Source organism: Myzus persicae, unplaced genomic scaffold (assembly GCF_001856785.1).
Source record: "Myzus persicae strain clone G006 unplaced genomic scaffold, MPER_G0061.0, whole genome shotgun sequence".
Taxonomy (NCBI): Eukaryota; Metazoa; Arthropoda; class Insecta; order Hemiptera; family Aphididae; genus Myzus; species Myzus persicae.
Window position 1 is genome coordinate 22,437 of NW_019104071.1, and position 16,578 is coordinate 39,014.

At 28.8% G+C, this 16,578-nt stretch overlaps 2 protein-coding genes across 3 annotated transcripts; both read left to right on the top strand.

Moving 5' to 3' along the window:
- The first annotated feature begins 58 nt into the window (after positions 1–58).
- On the top strand, positions 59–6,885 carry LOC111038337 (protein lin-37 homolog). The gene is made up of 7 exons (XM_022321382.1): positions 59–207; positions 1,930–2,033; positions 2,098–2,209; positions 2,343–2,516; positions 2,580–2,769; positions 3,013–3,161; positions 5,109–6,885. The coding sequence occupies exons 2-7, from the start codon at positions 1,955–1,957 to the stop codon at positions 5,122–5,124; spliced, it is 720 nt and encodes a 239-aa protein (XP_022177074.1). The 5' UTR covers positions 59–207; positions 1,930–1,954; the 3' UTR covers positions 5,125–6,885.
- Positions 6,886–6,893: 8 nt separating this feature from the next.
- LOC111038336 (peroxiredoxin-like) lies at positions 6,894–10,912 on the top strand. Of its 2 annotated transcripts, XM_022321380.1 has the most exons (8): positions 6,894–7,025; positions 7,091–7,213; positions 7,889–7,970; positions 8,790–8,934; positions 8,997–9,132; positions 9,203–9,331; positions 9,393–9,498; positions 9,572–10,912. In XM_022321380.1, the coding sequence occupies exons 2-8, from the start codon at positions 7,181–7,183 to the stop codon at positions 9,658–9,660; spliced, it is 720 nt and encodes a 239-aa protein (XP_022177072.1). In that variant the 5' UTR covers positions 6,894–7,025; positions 7,091–7,180; the 3' UTR covers positions 9,661–10,912. The 2 variants fall into 2 exon arrangements, with proteins under 2 accessions (XP_022177072.1, XP_022177073.1); XM_022321381.1 differs by having other exon boundaries at positions 6,899–7,213.
- Positions 10,913–16,578: the final 5,666 nt, after the last annotated feature.

Genomic DNA, 16,578 nt, shown 5'->3' on the forward strand with positions numbered 1-16,578 from the left:
ATTTTTGAACGTCTTTGGTACTATGTCAACGTTATCAAACATAAACAAAAAATTTTTAAAATAATCATTATTTCATATTTGCTGGTGAAATGAAATCACAAATTAATAAGAATGTGAAAAACTGAAATGGTAAATTCTGGACTAGTATTGCTGTGATTGTTGCAGAGTGTTTACAGTTAAAATTATATTAAAATCATCTCGCCACTCGTAAGTATTTTTCTCAAGTTTAATTTTTCACTAAAATAAAGGTATGTTAATGAATCGTGTGAATAATATTATGTTTCTATGAGTTTATAAATTGTAAATTGTATGTATGTCCCTTGCCATTTGGAAAATTCGTCAATTTTTCATAAAACATTTAGCCTCTTTGAGACAAAGCTCTAACTGCTTTTTTCTAATACCATTTGCCGATTTTATTGTTTTAACACTTGGCAGTGTCCAACTTTAAATAAGTATTTTGAAAACAATCATGTAACTTCCAACTTCATTATTTTTTAATATTAAGGTATATTTTTATTTATTCGAACAGTAAAAAAATGTTCTTTATAGTTTAACTGTTTTAAGTGCAACAACTAAACAAGTTGGTAACTTTAATAAGTAGTTTAAAGTAATATAATTTATAATTATTTAAGTATTTTATAAAAAGCCTATTAGTAATTTGTCTTTCCAGTAAGCTCTTCGATATACTAACTAAATAGACTATAGAGAAATGAAAACAATTATTCCCCTGAGCTAATGACATTAATCATATTCACTTAATCTTGGATATTAATGAAATGAAAATTGTTATTGTATTTTTTACCAGTTAAATTCTATTAATAATATGCATATAGTCCAACTATGGACTAACAGAAAATTGTGATCTTGGTTTTTATAACCAAATTTATATTTTACTGTCAGTTTAAAATTTATGCGTGGGAAACATATTTTATACCTAACTAAACAGAACATTGAATATTAATACATTGTACATAATACATTTTTTGTTTCAGTTACACAAGTAATTTTTCATAATTTCCTGATTTTGATAACATTTTTATAATTATAATAATTATTAAAATTGCATTATTAAATAATTTAAATTCATGTTTTCATTATTCTGAATGTAATATTAATTAATAAATAAATAACGTTTATTTATGCTTATATCTTTTGATAATTTTGCTTTCCTTGTATAGAGAGATAAGTGTGAAAAAAAAAAAATTATATTAAGATCTAAAAAATGAAGTATTATGCTATTTATGATTTATTAAATATATACTAAAAGAGAAAGCCGTATCTGAGGAAAAGGGTTGCACATGACAGAACTTGGTATTGGTTTCAAAACCAGTATAAGCCGTTAATAAACCTAAACCAAAAACAAAAAAATCAATGAAACTGGAGAAAATTGGAGATCGTTATGATAATTTAATTTTTTTTAATTTTAAACTGTTGAAATATTTTTGTTCTAGGTTCCTCAAAGATTGTAATTTGTAGAATTAAATTATAAAATCACTCCTAGTAAAACAATTCTCATATTCGTATAAAAAATTCAAAAATCTAATATTCAAATCAAGTATTTAAGTCTTGTAAAATTGTTTAATTATAATTTAAAGTCTTCGCTTTTAAATGCAATTAAAAAAAATTTAAAACGTATAAAAATTGAAACTGAAATTATTTCAATCAGTTTGAAGCCCTAGCACAGGGGCAAAATGTCTGCAACATTTATTAAAGTTATAATAAATCTAATTTTTGTCAAATATTTAACCAAATGTCATAACTATGTTCAGTAAATTACAGTATGCATCTACATATTTATTATCCCCTGTGCTTGAAAAAAATCCAGATATGGCCTTGATAAAAAGTTATTATTCAAAAAAAATATAGATTGTGCAGGTTTGTAACCCAATTCCAGCTTTAAAATAATATATCATATTTTATTCATTATAGACAAGGGTTAACTAGTGAAATAAACATGGTAAAAAAAAGGAAAAGTGTACTAAAATCTTCGACACAGGTTGTTGATTCACCAATGAAAGAACCAAGAATTATAAGTAATTATAAAAATTAAAATTGAGTTATTAAATTATATTAAATTATAACCTATCAATAATTTAGGAGGTAATCATTTAGAAAAGGCTCGCAACAGTTTAAATGAAGCTCTTGATGTTATTACAAAGAAGGAGCAAAAAAAAGCCGATGATGTGACTGATAACGATGTATTAATTGTGTGAGTATACATTTTTTTGGTTTGAACATTTAATGGCTACACAAATTTATGTTTTCCTGCAACTGGACTAGCCATCTGATGTTATTCTTATATGAGATAGGGGTATAAAATAACAATTTCCTTCCATTTTTAGAGAAGAAAATGATACAAATAAGCGAATAAAGTTAAGTGAATCCAAGCAAGAAGTTAAAGATTCATTGGTATTAAAATTACGAGATCGTAGCATAGATTTAGCTTCTTTTACCAATAATTCAGCAATGTACTCTATATGCCGAGCTTGGATAAAAAATGACCCATTATCAGCAAGGTGAAAACAAATGTGCTCAATTTTCAAAGTTATATTATTAAAAACATTATTTTTAAACTTTAGACAAGTAAAAAGTAAAAAATCTGAAAATCTGGAACGTTCGCTTAAAGTTGATAGTGAATCATCCACAATCGAAGATTATGTCTATAAGTTACCACCTCCTAAAAGTAGATCTGAAGATGAAACTGATGTAATTCGCAGAATACCTATAAATTTACCAAAGGACGTAGTAACCAAAATGGATATTAAAAATGTAAGTAATCTATTGTAATTTGTATTTTCTTTTGTTTTTGTTATTATATATTATTTATTGATATTGACTTATGATATTAACCATAAACATTTTATAGCAAAACTTGTGCCTCATAATGTGTATTTTTTAAATCTTTTAAATTACCAAAATCAATGATATATACTTATATGTTCCTTAAAACTTTGTAAAGTTTGTATTTATCTAAACATACTAATTTTTAAATTAAATTATTTTACTTTTTAGAATATTAAAGAAGTTCCTACTGTCAGCGAATTACTTAATGAGCACAGAAAAAGATGGGTTTGTATACGACAGCAATGGATTAAATTCAGTAATGAAAATGAATCCCGCTACGCTATGTCAAAAAGCATTTTGAATTCAATGTTAAACAAGTAATTTGAATACTTTATTATTTGTTTTTAATCATTAATATGTTTGTGGTTTGATACAATAATGCTTTTACCTATCACATTTTGACAAATTTGAGATTATTTGACCAATGTCATCAGTGGGTGGCACTAGTCTAAATCTTGGGAGTGCTACAATTATAAATCGCAAAGCTATATTTGTAATTTAAGATAATAAAACAATAATAATGTAATATAATCAGAATGCAAGATAAGTAAAAAAATAAGGTACTTGTCCAATATGTTATATACCGTAATTTATTAAGTTAGGTAGGTTAGTACCTTTATATTATACCTGTTTAGTGTGTGTTTGTGAGTCGTATCATATTACGTATTATGTATTATGAGTTTGCCAACTTTGAGTTATTTACATCGACACATAATTTAAAATAAAGAGATGTGCAAACATTTTTTAAACATACGAGGTTTATTTCTAATTGACCAAATATGTACAAATATTAAAAGCCAAACAATTTGTGGTGGTGAGTTAAGTTCTGAAAAATAGTCGTAAACGTGATTCGGATGGTAATATTTTGAAAACAATTTATAATCAATGTACAAAAAAAGGGTTCTAAACATTTTACTCCATACGCAAAAACAATAACCTTTTTATGTAAATATATGAAAATGGGAGGTGAAACAACTAACATTGGTTTAAATTTGTACGATATCATAGAACTTGTTTGGTATTGGGTATTTCAAATAAAGGTAACACTAGTCGAAGTATTTACGAAGAGATCAAAATCAAATATAGTCGACGGTAGATAAAATATTTTCGGTAGATACCATACAAAACCATCAAACGTGTAGTAGATAGCATATTGGACGAGTATCAAAAATAAAATTGTATTATTAAAACTATATGTTTGAAATTACAATGCCATTGAACATGGAGGTGCTTAAATTGTATTGATGTTTGCTTAGCCCCCCTCCTAGTACCCCCGTAGTTGCGCCTCTAAATGTCATTCATATTAGATTAATATGTTACTTGTGTTGAAACGGCCAATGTCTGATTCAACTCAGAGAACACTACACCCACATGTGTTATCTATTTTACAAACCAATACCAATATACCATAATAAATTTTACATTCTGAATAATCCATTTAACTCTGTTATGTTTAATATTAAAGGGAATAGACTTATTATTAAATTTAGGAATAAGAATGTGATCTAGTAAATATCATGAGTTTTTCTATATTTTAATTTTAAAGTTATCACAACTCACTTTAAAATGAAAATATAAATAAAAACCTATAAAATTCACTAAATAATATCCTTAATTCTAAATTTGGTAATTCAGGGATCCAACTAGTATACTCACCCTCTTTTTTCTTTAAAAATGAAGTTTTTCAAAATCTGATTTTTGGAATCTTAAAATATTCTCAAACACCATATTTCCGTATTCTTGAGATTTTGTGTACCACTTAAGGAGTGTCCTGTGGCAATACAAACTTTTTTTTTCAAATGGGAACCCCACTTTTTTACTGTAAATTATTTAGCGGATAATTTTTTTGAGAATTTTGATGTATTGAAATCAAAATTCGAAAAGGTAGTTATCTAATTATTACACATTTTGTACTAAGGATAATATAGCTTATAATATGGAAGAAAGATATGCTTATACAGTATACATTGTTATCTTTAGTCTATACTCATAATATAAAATAATACGTCATTTTATATTTATTTAGTCAAATACTTAGGTAAATAGCAAGTAAAATCTTTCTTGATTTATTTAGTTATTTTTCTTATTCCATGTGCAGAACTGTAAAAGCATATCCCTATCATGGACTTAAATATTATTGGGTATTTTATTACTAACCATTTTTAATATTTATGAAGAATTAAATTTTGAATACATTGTTTAAAATCAATGCATTGTATTTCTATTTTTGTATTCAATTTTAACTGTTGATATTTATGTTACAGAGATAATAATGTTTAGTACCGTCAATATACCAGTCTACAAGAATATAATATTTTTATCAATTTTTATTTTTAGTTAAGAATTATGTTTATATTGTATTATGTATTATAATTATTATACAACAGAATTAATTTTAATGTATTGAAGAGTGTATTGGAAATTTATCTATGTTTATTTTCTTCATAAATTTAAATTTAAAGTATTGTCAAGTAACAATATTATTCTAGTATGATTCTTAACACTTTTAACATTGTGACATATTGAGAAATTATTATTTATCATTTTATCAACCACAATGTTATAGATATTTTAATTCAAACATAAACTACGAAAGTAATAAAATAGATAATTAAAAACCTCAATTAGTACACCTTTATTATTCCTTAGTAAATGGTTCGTGTTTTATAATATAAAGTCATGGGTGTAACTAAGATTTAATAGTTACAAGAGTCTAGAGTTCTCAAAAACCAAAATTCAAAATAAGTTATTGGAGGAAAGAAGAAATCTCTCCATATCCACCATTAAAAGTGTGTATAGAGTTTAGTAGTCGCAGGGTGTTCTATGAAATCAAAATTTTAAATAAACCATTGAGTCAAGATGTCTAATATCTGTATTTACATTCAAATATTCCTAAAATTTCATTATCGATCATCTTATTAGAAGAATCTTTTTCAATGTTTATTATGGCCAGATCACAAAAAAAATCTATAAATCTGTTTTGGATCATTGTTGAACTGATATAAATTTTTATTCTCCTCATACAATAAAAATATCACTTTGCATGTAGTTGATATTTTAGGTATAGTGGCTAGACTATTAGTAATATTTCACACATATTTAAATAGATTTCCTATTGTATATCTGGTTTAATAAGTTGAAATTGCTTTTTGACTTTCAAAATATTAATATATCATAGACATAAATATATTGACTATTACCGACTTATTAGTTACTTTACAATTTTACATATTAAACCCATTTTTTTTTATGCGAATACTTGAAATGTAGCCAAGAGGTATAAAGGGGAATAATACCTATAAGGAGGCTCAATCCCCCTTTCCTAGTTAAAGGTACTGATGTATAAGATGTTTATATAATATACAAATATACAATTCATTATAAGTAATAGTATATCTATTAAACAGCAAATAAAGAAATGTATAGCCCTGATGTTTTGTATTAGGTAAAAAATAATATGAAGACAGATTTTTAATATTAATTAGTTCAAAACTTAAATTGTCGAAAGAATTCATCGAAGAATGCTCATTTCATTTGGAGGGGCTCATTAAGTGTTGTGAATACTATACAATGCAGGAAGTACAAAAATTTAACATTAAAATGGATGATGATTTTGATTTATGCCTTATAGTTGTGACCAGAACAACATAAATTATTATAATAAGTATTTGGAAAGTGTTGACTACCAATTGGGTATCTAATGTCTATTTATATGTGGTTACGAGTTTATGACCTTGACGGGACGGTAACGACCATTAGGCGAAACGATACAATTTCTCAGTGCCTAGGGCTAAAAAAGTTTAAAATAAACCTGTAACAGAATTTTACAGAGAGAAGAAATATTTGAGATATTATAATAATAGCATTTAGATCAACAAAATACAAATTAATGTATCTCTAGATCGATTAAAAATTTAAATACAAAAGTTAAATCGAATATTTTTAAAATAACACACCCATATCAACCGGTTGATAACATTTTAGATTTGATAAAAAATCTTATAAGTTTTCCTAATATTAATATAGAATATACATTACCCCCAGAAAAAAAGATTAATTACCTCAGGCCTCTGTATGTATATTATTATTTTATCGGTTTTATTGTCTCTGTGTGAATCACTATAGTTACAACACCACTTATAATACTGAAATATTATATTTACATTTGGTCATTTCATTGGGTTCGTGTTTCATTTTGTTACATAACTTGAATAATATACCTTTAGTCACAAGTTTAAATTTTCAGTTTTCGGTTTCCATAAATCATCTTCCTAAACTTAGGAGCCTAAAGTGACGTCGTATCCGCGGTTGATAATCTACTATTATATTGGACATCATGTTTAGAAAATTTGTATCTACAGTTTCAACAGTAAGAAAAAGTTTTTAATTTTAAAATCTACCTACTTTCTAAGCACCATTGTTGTGTTACCTAATACGATAATTATTGTAGTTCAAAGGAAGTTTTGGATACTGCTTGAAGTCAATTATTTTCTCTGATACGTAATAATATGATGATATTATGTCGCTGTGTACTATTCGATCTAAGTCATTTGGCAATCCAAAAAGATTTCATTCGTTTTTTAATTATGAGTTTCAGTATTTTGGGTTTAATGTAAATCATCAATAGGTCATCTGAATCCCAATAAAAACCATACATTTTGAAATTGTTTAGAAAGTTTCATATTTTAAATTTGAGATATTTAGGATCAAGGCAGTGTATGTTACTTTTCTAGAGTTACCAGCTTCTTACTTTAGTTGAACATTCATAAGCGTGTTTAGAAATTAGAATAATTCTCAAATGTGGCTGGTAATTATTTTATGAGAAGTTCATTTTCTGAAATTAGGTTATAGGTAGTTAAATAAAATTTGCAGATCTGACCATTGCCTAAATGGCATGACACATCTATGCTAACAGTTTTTAGTTAGATTTTCTTTTTAGACTGAATGCAGTCAGATTAAAAAAAAATGTTAGATATCATTTGTAGTATTAGAAGTCAGATAGACATTAACCTGTTGATTTGTTCCAATTATTTTTTTATTTTAGATTCGCCTCGCACAGCAAAACGTCCAGAACATTCCAAAGCTTAAACAAATTGCAATTACTAATTCAGTTACACGATCATTTTGTAAGTATGAGTGAAGTACAATGTAATCTAATTTTTTTCAGTCTCACTGATATAAATATTTTCTATTTTAGCTTTTGTTACTTATATTAAAAAATATTGCTCAACAGTTACATAGTTGCAGTACTTTTAGCTTATGATGTGGTGAAATTGTAAATAAATTAGGTTAATAAAAGATAATTTTGAGAGATAGGCTGTTGATAACCTAAAAAAGTAATAAAAATACCCTAAAAAAATGCTTTATGTCCTTAAATATATATAAAAAAAATGTTTAGGTGTCACAGTTATTTAAAATGTGAATTGAAAAATTAACACATTAACATTTTCATTTTAGTTTATAGTTAAGTGTCAACAATAGGTAAAATATGTTTTAACAGCAGCTTTTCGAATACCTTAGAAAGTATTACAATAAGACTGATTGGTCTATACAAAGTTGGAGAGTCTGGAGGTTTTTTAGGTTTTAATATAAGAATTATGGTAGAGTATTTCCAGAGAATAGGGAAATAGGATAGTCTGAGCATTGCATTGTAGATTTGTGTTAGAAATATGATAGATTTCTTAGGTTATGTTATTAAATAGTAATAGACCAAATAATGTAAAGGTTGATTCGTTGATGTGCATATGGATTAATTTTCTTATAAAATATGAATCAGTATTTCCAAGATTGGTATTATGGTATTTATTTATTAGTGGCTTGATTTTAATAATTATATCTTGAGAGTTGACTTTAATTTAAAAAGTTTTTATTATTATTATTTAAGTTTATACATAAACATTTTATCTAATTAATTATTTGAATGAATTATATTTGTTGTTTCTTAGCTACATCTCCGGTATCTAATGTTAAGGTACAAGAACCAGCACCTCAATTTGAAGGTAAAGCAATTATTGATGGACAGATAAAAGATATCAAATTATCAGATTTTGCAGGAAAATACTTGGTTTTATTTTTCTACCCCTTGGATTTGTAAGCTACATTTATTATAATGAATCAAGAATAAAGTAATTATTTTAAGCATTTTATTCTAGTACATTCGTTTGTCCAACTGAATTAGTGTCATTTAGTGATCACATTGATGAATTTAAAAAAATTGGTGTAAATATAGTTGGATGTTCGTGTGACTCACATTTTTCGCATTTAGCATTTGTAAACACCCCTCGAAAGGTTAGTTTGTGTTATAATAAAATTATTTTATTCATATTTACCTATTCATTTGTTTAATGAATAATTATAGCATGGCGGTTTGGGTGGTCTGTGTTATCCACTATTGTCAGATTATAAAAAGGAAATTGCCAAAGCCTATGATGTTCTTATTGAACCTGATGGCATACCACTCCGTGGCCTTTTTATTATTGACCCTAAAGTAAATATTAAATATTTTTATTCCATATGAAATATGTTTCAATTTGACCATGTAATTTCAGGGAATAATAAGACAAATTACTATTAATGATCTGCCAGTAGGACGTAGTGTAGATGAAGTTTTAAGGCTTGTTCAAGCTTTTCAATTTGTCGACAAACACGGAGAAGGTAAAAAGCAGTTTTAAATTATAATTTATCATTATTATTATTAATATTATTTAAATATGATTTTGTGATTTAGTTTGTCCAATGAACTGGAAACCAAATGGTCCAACTATTAAACCAGATCCAAAACTTTCAAAAGAATATTTTAGTAATGTCAACAAGTAAATTATAGTTCAATACAGAAGTATTCAAAAATAATTTAAAGTATTTAAAAATTAACAGGAATATTATTTTAAAATAAAACATCATGGATTTCGCTTAGTTTGTTTGTACTTTAAGCCTGGGGTTGCATGAACAACCTGCAATCACTCAACCATAGGTGCAAATCACATAAAAATATCAGGGGGGCTTAAGTACCAAAAATTTTTTGGAGGAAACAGACCCTCACACACCCCAACAGTACCACACCATATATAATATTAACAAAATACAAATCAGTAATCACACAAATACATCTAAACATTTTATGCTGCAAAACAAATTTATTTTATTTATTACAAATGTAATAATAATGTACGCTTATTTTCAGCATACTTATTTAAAATAATCTCATTATCAATGACTATATCCCTTTCAATATGAATAACTGATAAGTCCGATAGTCTTTCCTGACCCATTGTAGTACGTGTCCAAGATTTTATTCTTCGCATAACTGAAAAGCTCCTTTCACACGAAGCAGATGAAATCAGTAAAACTAAGGCAACTTGAAGTAACTTAGATTTGGATAAACAGTTTCACTGATTACCTGTTTTAACTCTTTTAACCCAAATTTGTCACTAAGTTGAATCGCACAGTTTCTAGCAACTGTAATTTCCGACTTTAAACACTCCTTGTTTATTGAAAACAAATCCTTTAACATAGAACCATTTTATTATATAAATGTACTTAATACATATGTTGTAAATGTTCAATATGTTTAAAAATTATTTCCCGGTTATTATGATATTATATTATAATATATTTATATTTTATTTGTCATAGCAGTTTAATATATCCAGATGTAAACGTAAACTTGATATATTATATTATTAATTTATTAATACAAATAATTAAATAAATCTGTTTTTGAATTTTTAATAAATTTAATTAGGTAGGTATTATGGAAATATTATATTATTATTATATATAATAATATATATTATATATAAGGTAGTAGTACTATAAGTTATAATCACGGGATTCGGGGTGCTAGCATTAAAATTCAGGGTGCTAAGCACCCTTAGCACCCCTGCGATTTGCGCCTATGCACTCAACACATTATTTAATTAAATCAATAGTAGGATAACATAATTTAGTGGTCCGTTAAACTGTAGTACAATCCGGTTGAAGATTATTATAATTGTGTACCATTTAAATTTAATACTTAAAATGTAACTGGTCATTTTTATTTGTTATATAAATAGTGATTTTGCAACTATGACAAAATGTGTATTTTATTTATTTATGGCTGATACCCAGTCACTAGTCAGTATTCTGTCAAATTTGTTTAAATTTTAAAAGGTAGAAAAAATTAACAAGATGAGCACTATTTTAGCAGATACGTGTATTAAATTAAGTATAAACTTTGCAGTAACTACTTGCTTTTTACTGTAGAGCAGTGGTTCTTAATCTTATTGTTTCATATCACTCTTAGGCACTAGAATCCTACACTTTGTCACTATATTATAAATATATAAAACAATCTAAATTGTTCATTTTATTTAAAAAAAAATACAGTATGCAGTAAAATAATCATCATACATTTTATTTGAATTTAGAGTTCAATGAACACTTTAAAATGACAAATTAAAAAAAGCGGGTAAGTGGATGTCGTTCTGCTGTACAGAAAGTTTTCTAGGTGTCTAGATGATCGTTGTAATGGATGGATAATATATCATTGCATATGAAAAATGATTCTAAGCGGAGACGGTATGTCAGTCAAGAATATTTCATATTGTTATTACTTATTATTAGAAGGTAGCCAAATGTTATACTTTGTGTTAATATGTAATGTTGTCCAAATTTGATTTTTTTTAGTTACAGAAAAAACTGCCTGAGTGGAACCTTGTTTTAAATATTCAATTCTTAGCTATAGGAGTTGATTCAATACATTTGTGAGAAATGTTGACTTCCTTAATGCACCAACTAAATTCACTTTCCGACTAGAAAAGTTATTGTAGAAAAAAATCGAAGCACTTTTAGTGCAAGAAACCGTGATGACACACACAAAAAAAAAAAATAAATAAATATAAAAAAACACATCATTGTAAAATCAATACATTCATAGCTTCGCTCAGAATCTAAAATTAACAATTCTCTTTTTTTTCCTTTTCTCGTGGATATTTAATGTCACCCTTCGACGATGTTTCACCCCGGTTGAGAACCACTGCTGTAGAAACTAGAAATAATTTACTGTGATCGTGATGGAGTGTTTTCGTGTTGTAATACTCCTCGACCGTATTTATGCAAAAAATAATATATATACTAAGTGCCTTAAATATGTTGTCGTATTGTTTTATTTTATATATTATTGCTATAAGATTGATGAATTATGAATACAATGGAGTGTGTGAACCCCAAACTCCCTCCCCCCAGTTTATATTTAAAATTAAACTCCCCCCCTAAAAAAAGTCTTGATGGTACCGGTAGGTGCCTTCAGTGGCGGCTCGTGAGGTTCACCTTAGGTAGTGCACAAGAAATCTATAAAATACCTATGTAAGATGGTAAAAATATTAATTTTTTTAGAGGTACTACCAAAATACTGTACTTACTTATCTAAATTAATTTTAAATAATGTACGGTGTTATCGTTTCGACTAACGACGCTACATCGTGATTTGATATAAATAGATTTAGTGCACGACACATTAGATGTGCTCTAACTGCCATAATATATTACTATTTACTAATTGACGCGTCGAGACATGTAGCTAATATTTAAACGGCCGCCCGGAACGCCAACAATTTGTACAAAACTACAAACCTAGCGCGAATTATTTGGTATATAAAGAGTAAAGACACACTTCTCAAATTGAAAACTGAAACAACCTTTTTTTTTACAGATCGTGTGCATAATAATCAATTATATATTATATATTATATTATAGTATATAATATATTATCATAGGAATCTAATTATTATTTATTTTTTTGGGTGGTTCACTTGCTCTTGTGCACCATACCACGAGCCACCACTGGGCGCCCTGCACAGGCCGCCGGAGACCGGTCGGCCCTTGTGTTTGTTGGTTTCGGTCGCCTGAACAGTTATATCTGTGCAGGCCGCCCGAGAAAATATGAAAACTCGTTCGTTCATCCGGCCGACTGCGGGACTGCACAGGCGTATCGAAACGTGTATGGGTTCTGGCCGTCCGGCCAAATTGCCAGACGGTTTAATTTTATTTCACAGTCCACGTGTTTATACTACACTGCATATTGCACTGCTCTGCACTTTTGTGAAATTTTGTCATTAAAAAAATGTCTCGAGAGAAAGAATCTCAGTGTATTGAAGATTTTATTAATATTTATCGAAGCGAACATTGTTTGTGGAAAATAAAATCTAGAGAATACCATGATAAACGCAAAAGTGACGCTGCCTACAAACTTTTAGTTGAAAAGCTAAAAGCAATTGACTCTTCTGCGACGAAGTCAGTGGTAGTAAAAAAAATAAATAACTTGAGAAGCAGCAACCGGAAAGAGTTAAAAAAAAGTAAAGGAATCAACTAGGACAGGATCAGGAGCAGACGATGTCTACCAGCCGAAATTATGGTACTTCAATATGTTAAGTTTTCTTGACGACCAAGTCACACCACGTAATTCGCGTTCAAATATTGAAAGTGGTGACGAGAATAGTGTCTCTGAAGTAAGTTTAATTGAAATAAAATGAACTAAGTTAAATTCAATATTTACTTGATAGTTGACAGTGGCGTAATTACGGGGGGGGGGGATAGATCTCCAATATGTTTTCTTCCTATTTTTCCTCAGTTTACTCTTCCGAGGTGATTCCATGTGACTTTCAAAATCCAGACATTTACTCTTTTGATCTGCCAACAACGTCTCTTTAAGCGTAGATGATGTCTTCCAAAAATTATCTGAACTACATTGTAACAAATCTGTCGGTCCAGATGGCCTACCTGGTGTATTTCTTTTAAAGCTAAAATCCGTTATATCTTATCCCCTGTGGATCCTTCTTAGGCGATCACTAGATGAAGGCATCTTTCCACACATTCTTAAACTGGAATCAATTACGCCAATTCTGAAGTCCGGATGCCCAACTGATGTCTCCAACTATAGGCCCATCTCAATTTTATCGCATATTGCCAAAATGTTTGAGTCATTGGTCCAAAAGGGTATTCTTAGATCTTTCAATAATATTATTATGGAAGAGCAACATGGTTTCCGTCCGGGTCGTTCTACTATCACTAACAGCCTAATTTTTCATAATTATGTTTTCAACGCTTTCCAACATCATTCACAGGTGGACGTTATTTACACGGATTTTAATAAGGCCTTTGATACCGTGAACCATGCTGTCTTAGTGAAAATCCTTAAAGATTGTGGCATTGGTGAGCCGCTTTTGTCTTGGCTTAAATCCTACCTAGTTAACAGATATCATGGGTTAAACTACCCAACGCTAAATCTAACGTGCTCTTTGCCCCCTCTGGTGTTCCCAAAGGTGGACACCTGTCCCCTTTGCTTTTTTCTATCTTCATCAACAGCCTGAGTAAAACACTAAATCATTGTCAAGTTTTATGTTTTGAGGACGACATCAAGCTTTTTATGCAAATAAACTGCATTGAAGACAGTCTTAAACTAAAAAGTGATTTAGGTAGATTTGTTGCTCCTTTTGTTAAATTAGGTTTGTCACTGAATCTAGGTAAATGTAAAGTCATGAACGTTTACTAGATCCCGCTCTCCGTTAACGTTCTCCTACCATATTCAGGATTCAATAATTATTTCTCGCTGTGATGGATTTACGATGGATCTTGAGTTCAAACTCTCCAGTAACCTTGACCCAGGCCTTCACATAGAAATGGCTTGTTGCAAAGCTCTGAGAATGTTGGGTATAATAATGAGATTGTCAAAGGACCTTAACCTAACTTCGTTATTGAAAGTTCTATAATGTTCGTTAGTCCGGCCAATTATTGAATATGGTGCCATTATTTGGGATCCCCAGGGGCGGACTGGGCCGGCGGGAAACCGGGAACTTTCCCGGTGGGCCGATGTTCAAAAATAATTTGTTATTATTACATTACTTATTACTTAAAATAAAATAGCCAATAGGTATAAATTCAAATGATGAATATTTTATACTTTCATATTATCATTACGCGCGTGTATGAAAAATTGATTACATTTGGTGTTTAAAAATAGATTTTAGGTTTTGGTTCGGCTGATACTCCATCAGGAGTTTGCGTATGATCAATAATTTGAATAGTATATTATTTTAATAATGCAAGAAAATCTTTGCAATCAACCGCAAATAAGCATTAAAAATGTAAATACCTATCTATTACCTAAAATTATTATTTTTCCCTAGTATTTTTTTAAAATAATAGTTATGCAATATGAATATAATTTATTTCCAAAGGAAAAATGAGTTAAATCTAGTTATAACTAATAAAAGTTAATATACTACAATATAAGTGTCATAATATTTTATATTTTTACATAAGGTATTAAATATTATTATGTTATGATTAAATGACTTTTACCAATATATTATTTATTTGTGAAGTACTTCATTAATATTAAACAAAATTAAAATTACGTATTGAAACTATTTGGTAAGTTTAGCTTAACAAATCTTAAGTTTCACACGAGTTCCGAACCCAACAGTTCCAAAAACCCCTGGCTAATAACCTCTTAGTTGATGCCATAAAGATGCAGCTGCAGACAGATATCATTGCTCAAAACTCAAAAGCCACACACGGTCCGGTCGGCCTGTCAGTTATGCCTGCACAGGCCGCCGGAGACCGGTCGGCCGGACTGACGTCACTACGTCAGCGCTCCCATACGTTCCGGCGAATCTGTCCGGTCGCGGCAAGTTTTTTATTGTATTTATTTTATATTGTAGAGACATGGCTACCAACGAAGACGCGCTTGCTATTTTAGGGTTGTTGATAGCCATGAAAAATATTAAAATTAAAAACCGTAAACGTAGACTGTGGTATAAAAATTGGTACAAAAAAGAAACGAATATTCACACATTAATCTGTTGACCCAATTCAAGTTGATTCAGAAAGACTGGCATAATTACTTGCGAATGGACGAAGAAACGTACTTCCAACTTCTTTCATTAGTGGCACCATTCATTAAAAAAAAAGATACAGTTATGATGAAATCAATCTCCCCACACGAAAGGTTAGTGTGGGGATCCCCAGAGGCGGACTGGGGCAACATTTTGGCCCGGGAAATCTATATTTTGACCCGGCCCTTGCCATTTCTCGCCATCACAAAAATGTAAAAACTTAAATATACCAACGTTTTATTCAATGAGGAATGCAGCCTCTACACATTTTCAATTTTCCCAGAAAACAACTTAAGATTTTTTTTTTTTTCATTAATTGTTTATGCCTGCATGCCAATATCAAATTATCCAATATATTTAAATATAAATTATTTTGTAGGTAACAACTGATCTTCCTAAATGTGCTAAGGCAACAATACAATTTTATTAGATAGAATTCAAAACAAAATATGTAGACACAAATAATTAAGTTTTTTTTCAAAAATCTATGATAATATAACAAAACATGATCTTGAATAGGTGTGATAACAGTATTATAAAATTATACTTCATAGTACATTAAACAAAATTGAATTACATTAAAATTAAAATATATATAATAACAAAATATTTAAAAAAAACAATGAATAAATAGGCAAACATCAGAGACCAGAGTAAAATAGAAATGGTAAGTCAGGTAATAATTGCAGTAATATTTAAAATAACACTAGTCGAATACAATATAATATAATAATTATTTCTTTGATTAAAATAAATTCTAAGATAGGTAAGTATAGTTTGAAAATTAATTATCCAACAGCCGCTGAGTGGAAACCATAATATGATTCATAATAAGTGTGATAACAATAAATCAATTGT

Excerpts from the sequence above, each read along its gene's own strand:
- LOC111038337 (XM_022321382.1), top strand. The coding sequence starts at position 1,955 with ATGGTAAAAAAAAGGAAAAGTGTACTAAAATCTTCGACACAGGTTGTT. Across the intron at positions 2,034-2,097 it reads GAAAGAACCAAGAATTATAA|GAGGTAATCATTTAGAAAAG; the intron begins GTAATTATAAAA and ends TCAATAATTTAG. Across the intron at positions 2,517-2,579 it reads AATGACCCATTATCAGCAAG|ACAAGTAAAAAGTAAAAAAT; the intron begins GTGAAAACAAAT and ends TTTAAACTTTAG.
- LOC111038336 (XM_022321380.1), top strand. The coding sequence starts at position 7,181 with ATGTTTAGAAAATTTGTATCTACAGTTTCAACA. Across the intron at positions 7,971-8,789 it reads TTCAGTTACACGATCATTTT|CTACATCTCCGGTATCTAAT; the intron begins GTAAGTATGAGT and ends GTTGTTTCTTAG. Across the intron at positions 9,332-9,392 it reads TTTTTATTATTGACCCTAAA|GGAATAATAAGACAAATTAC; the intron begins GTAAATATTAAA and ends ATGTAATTTCAG.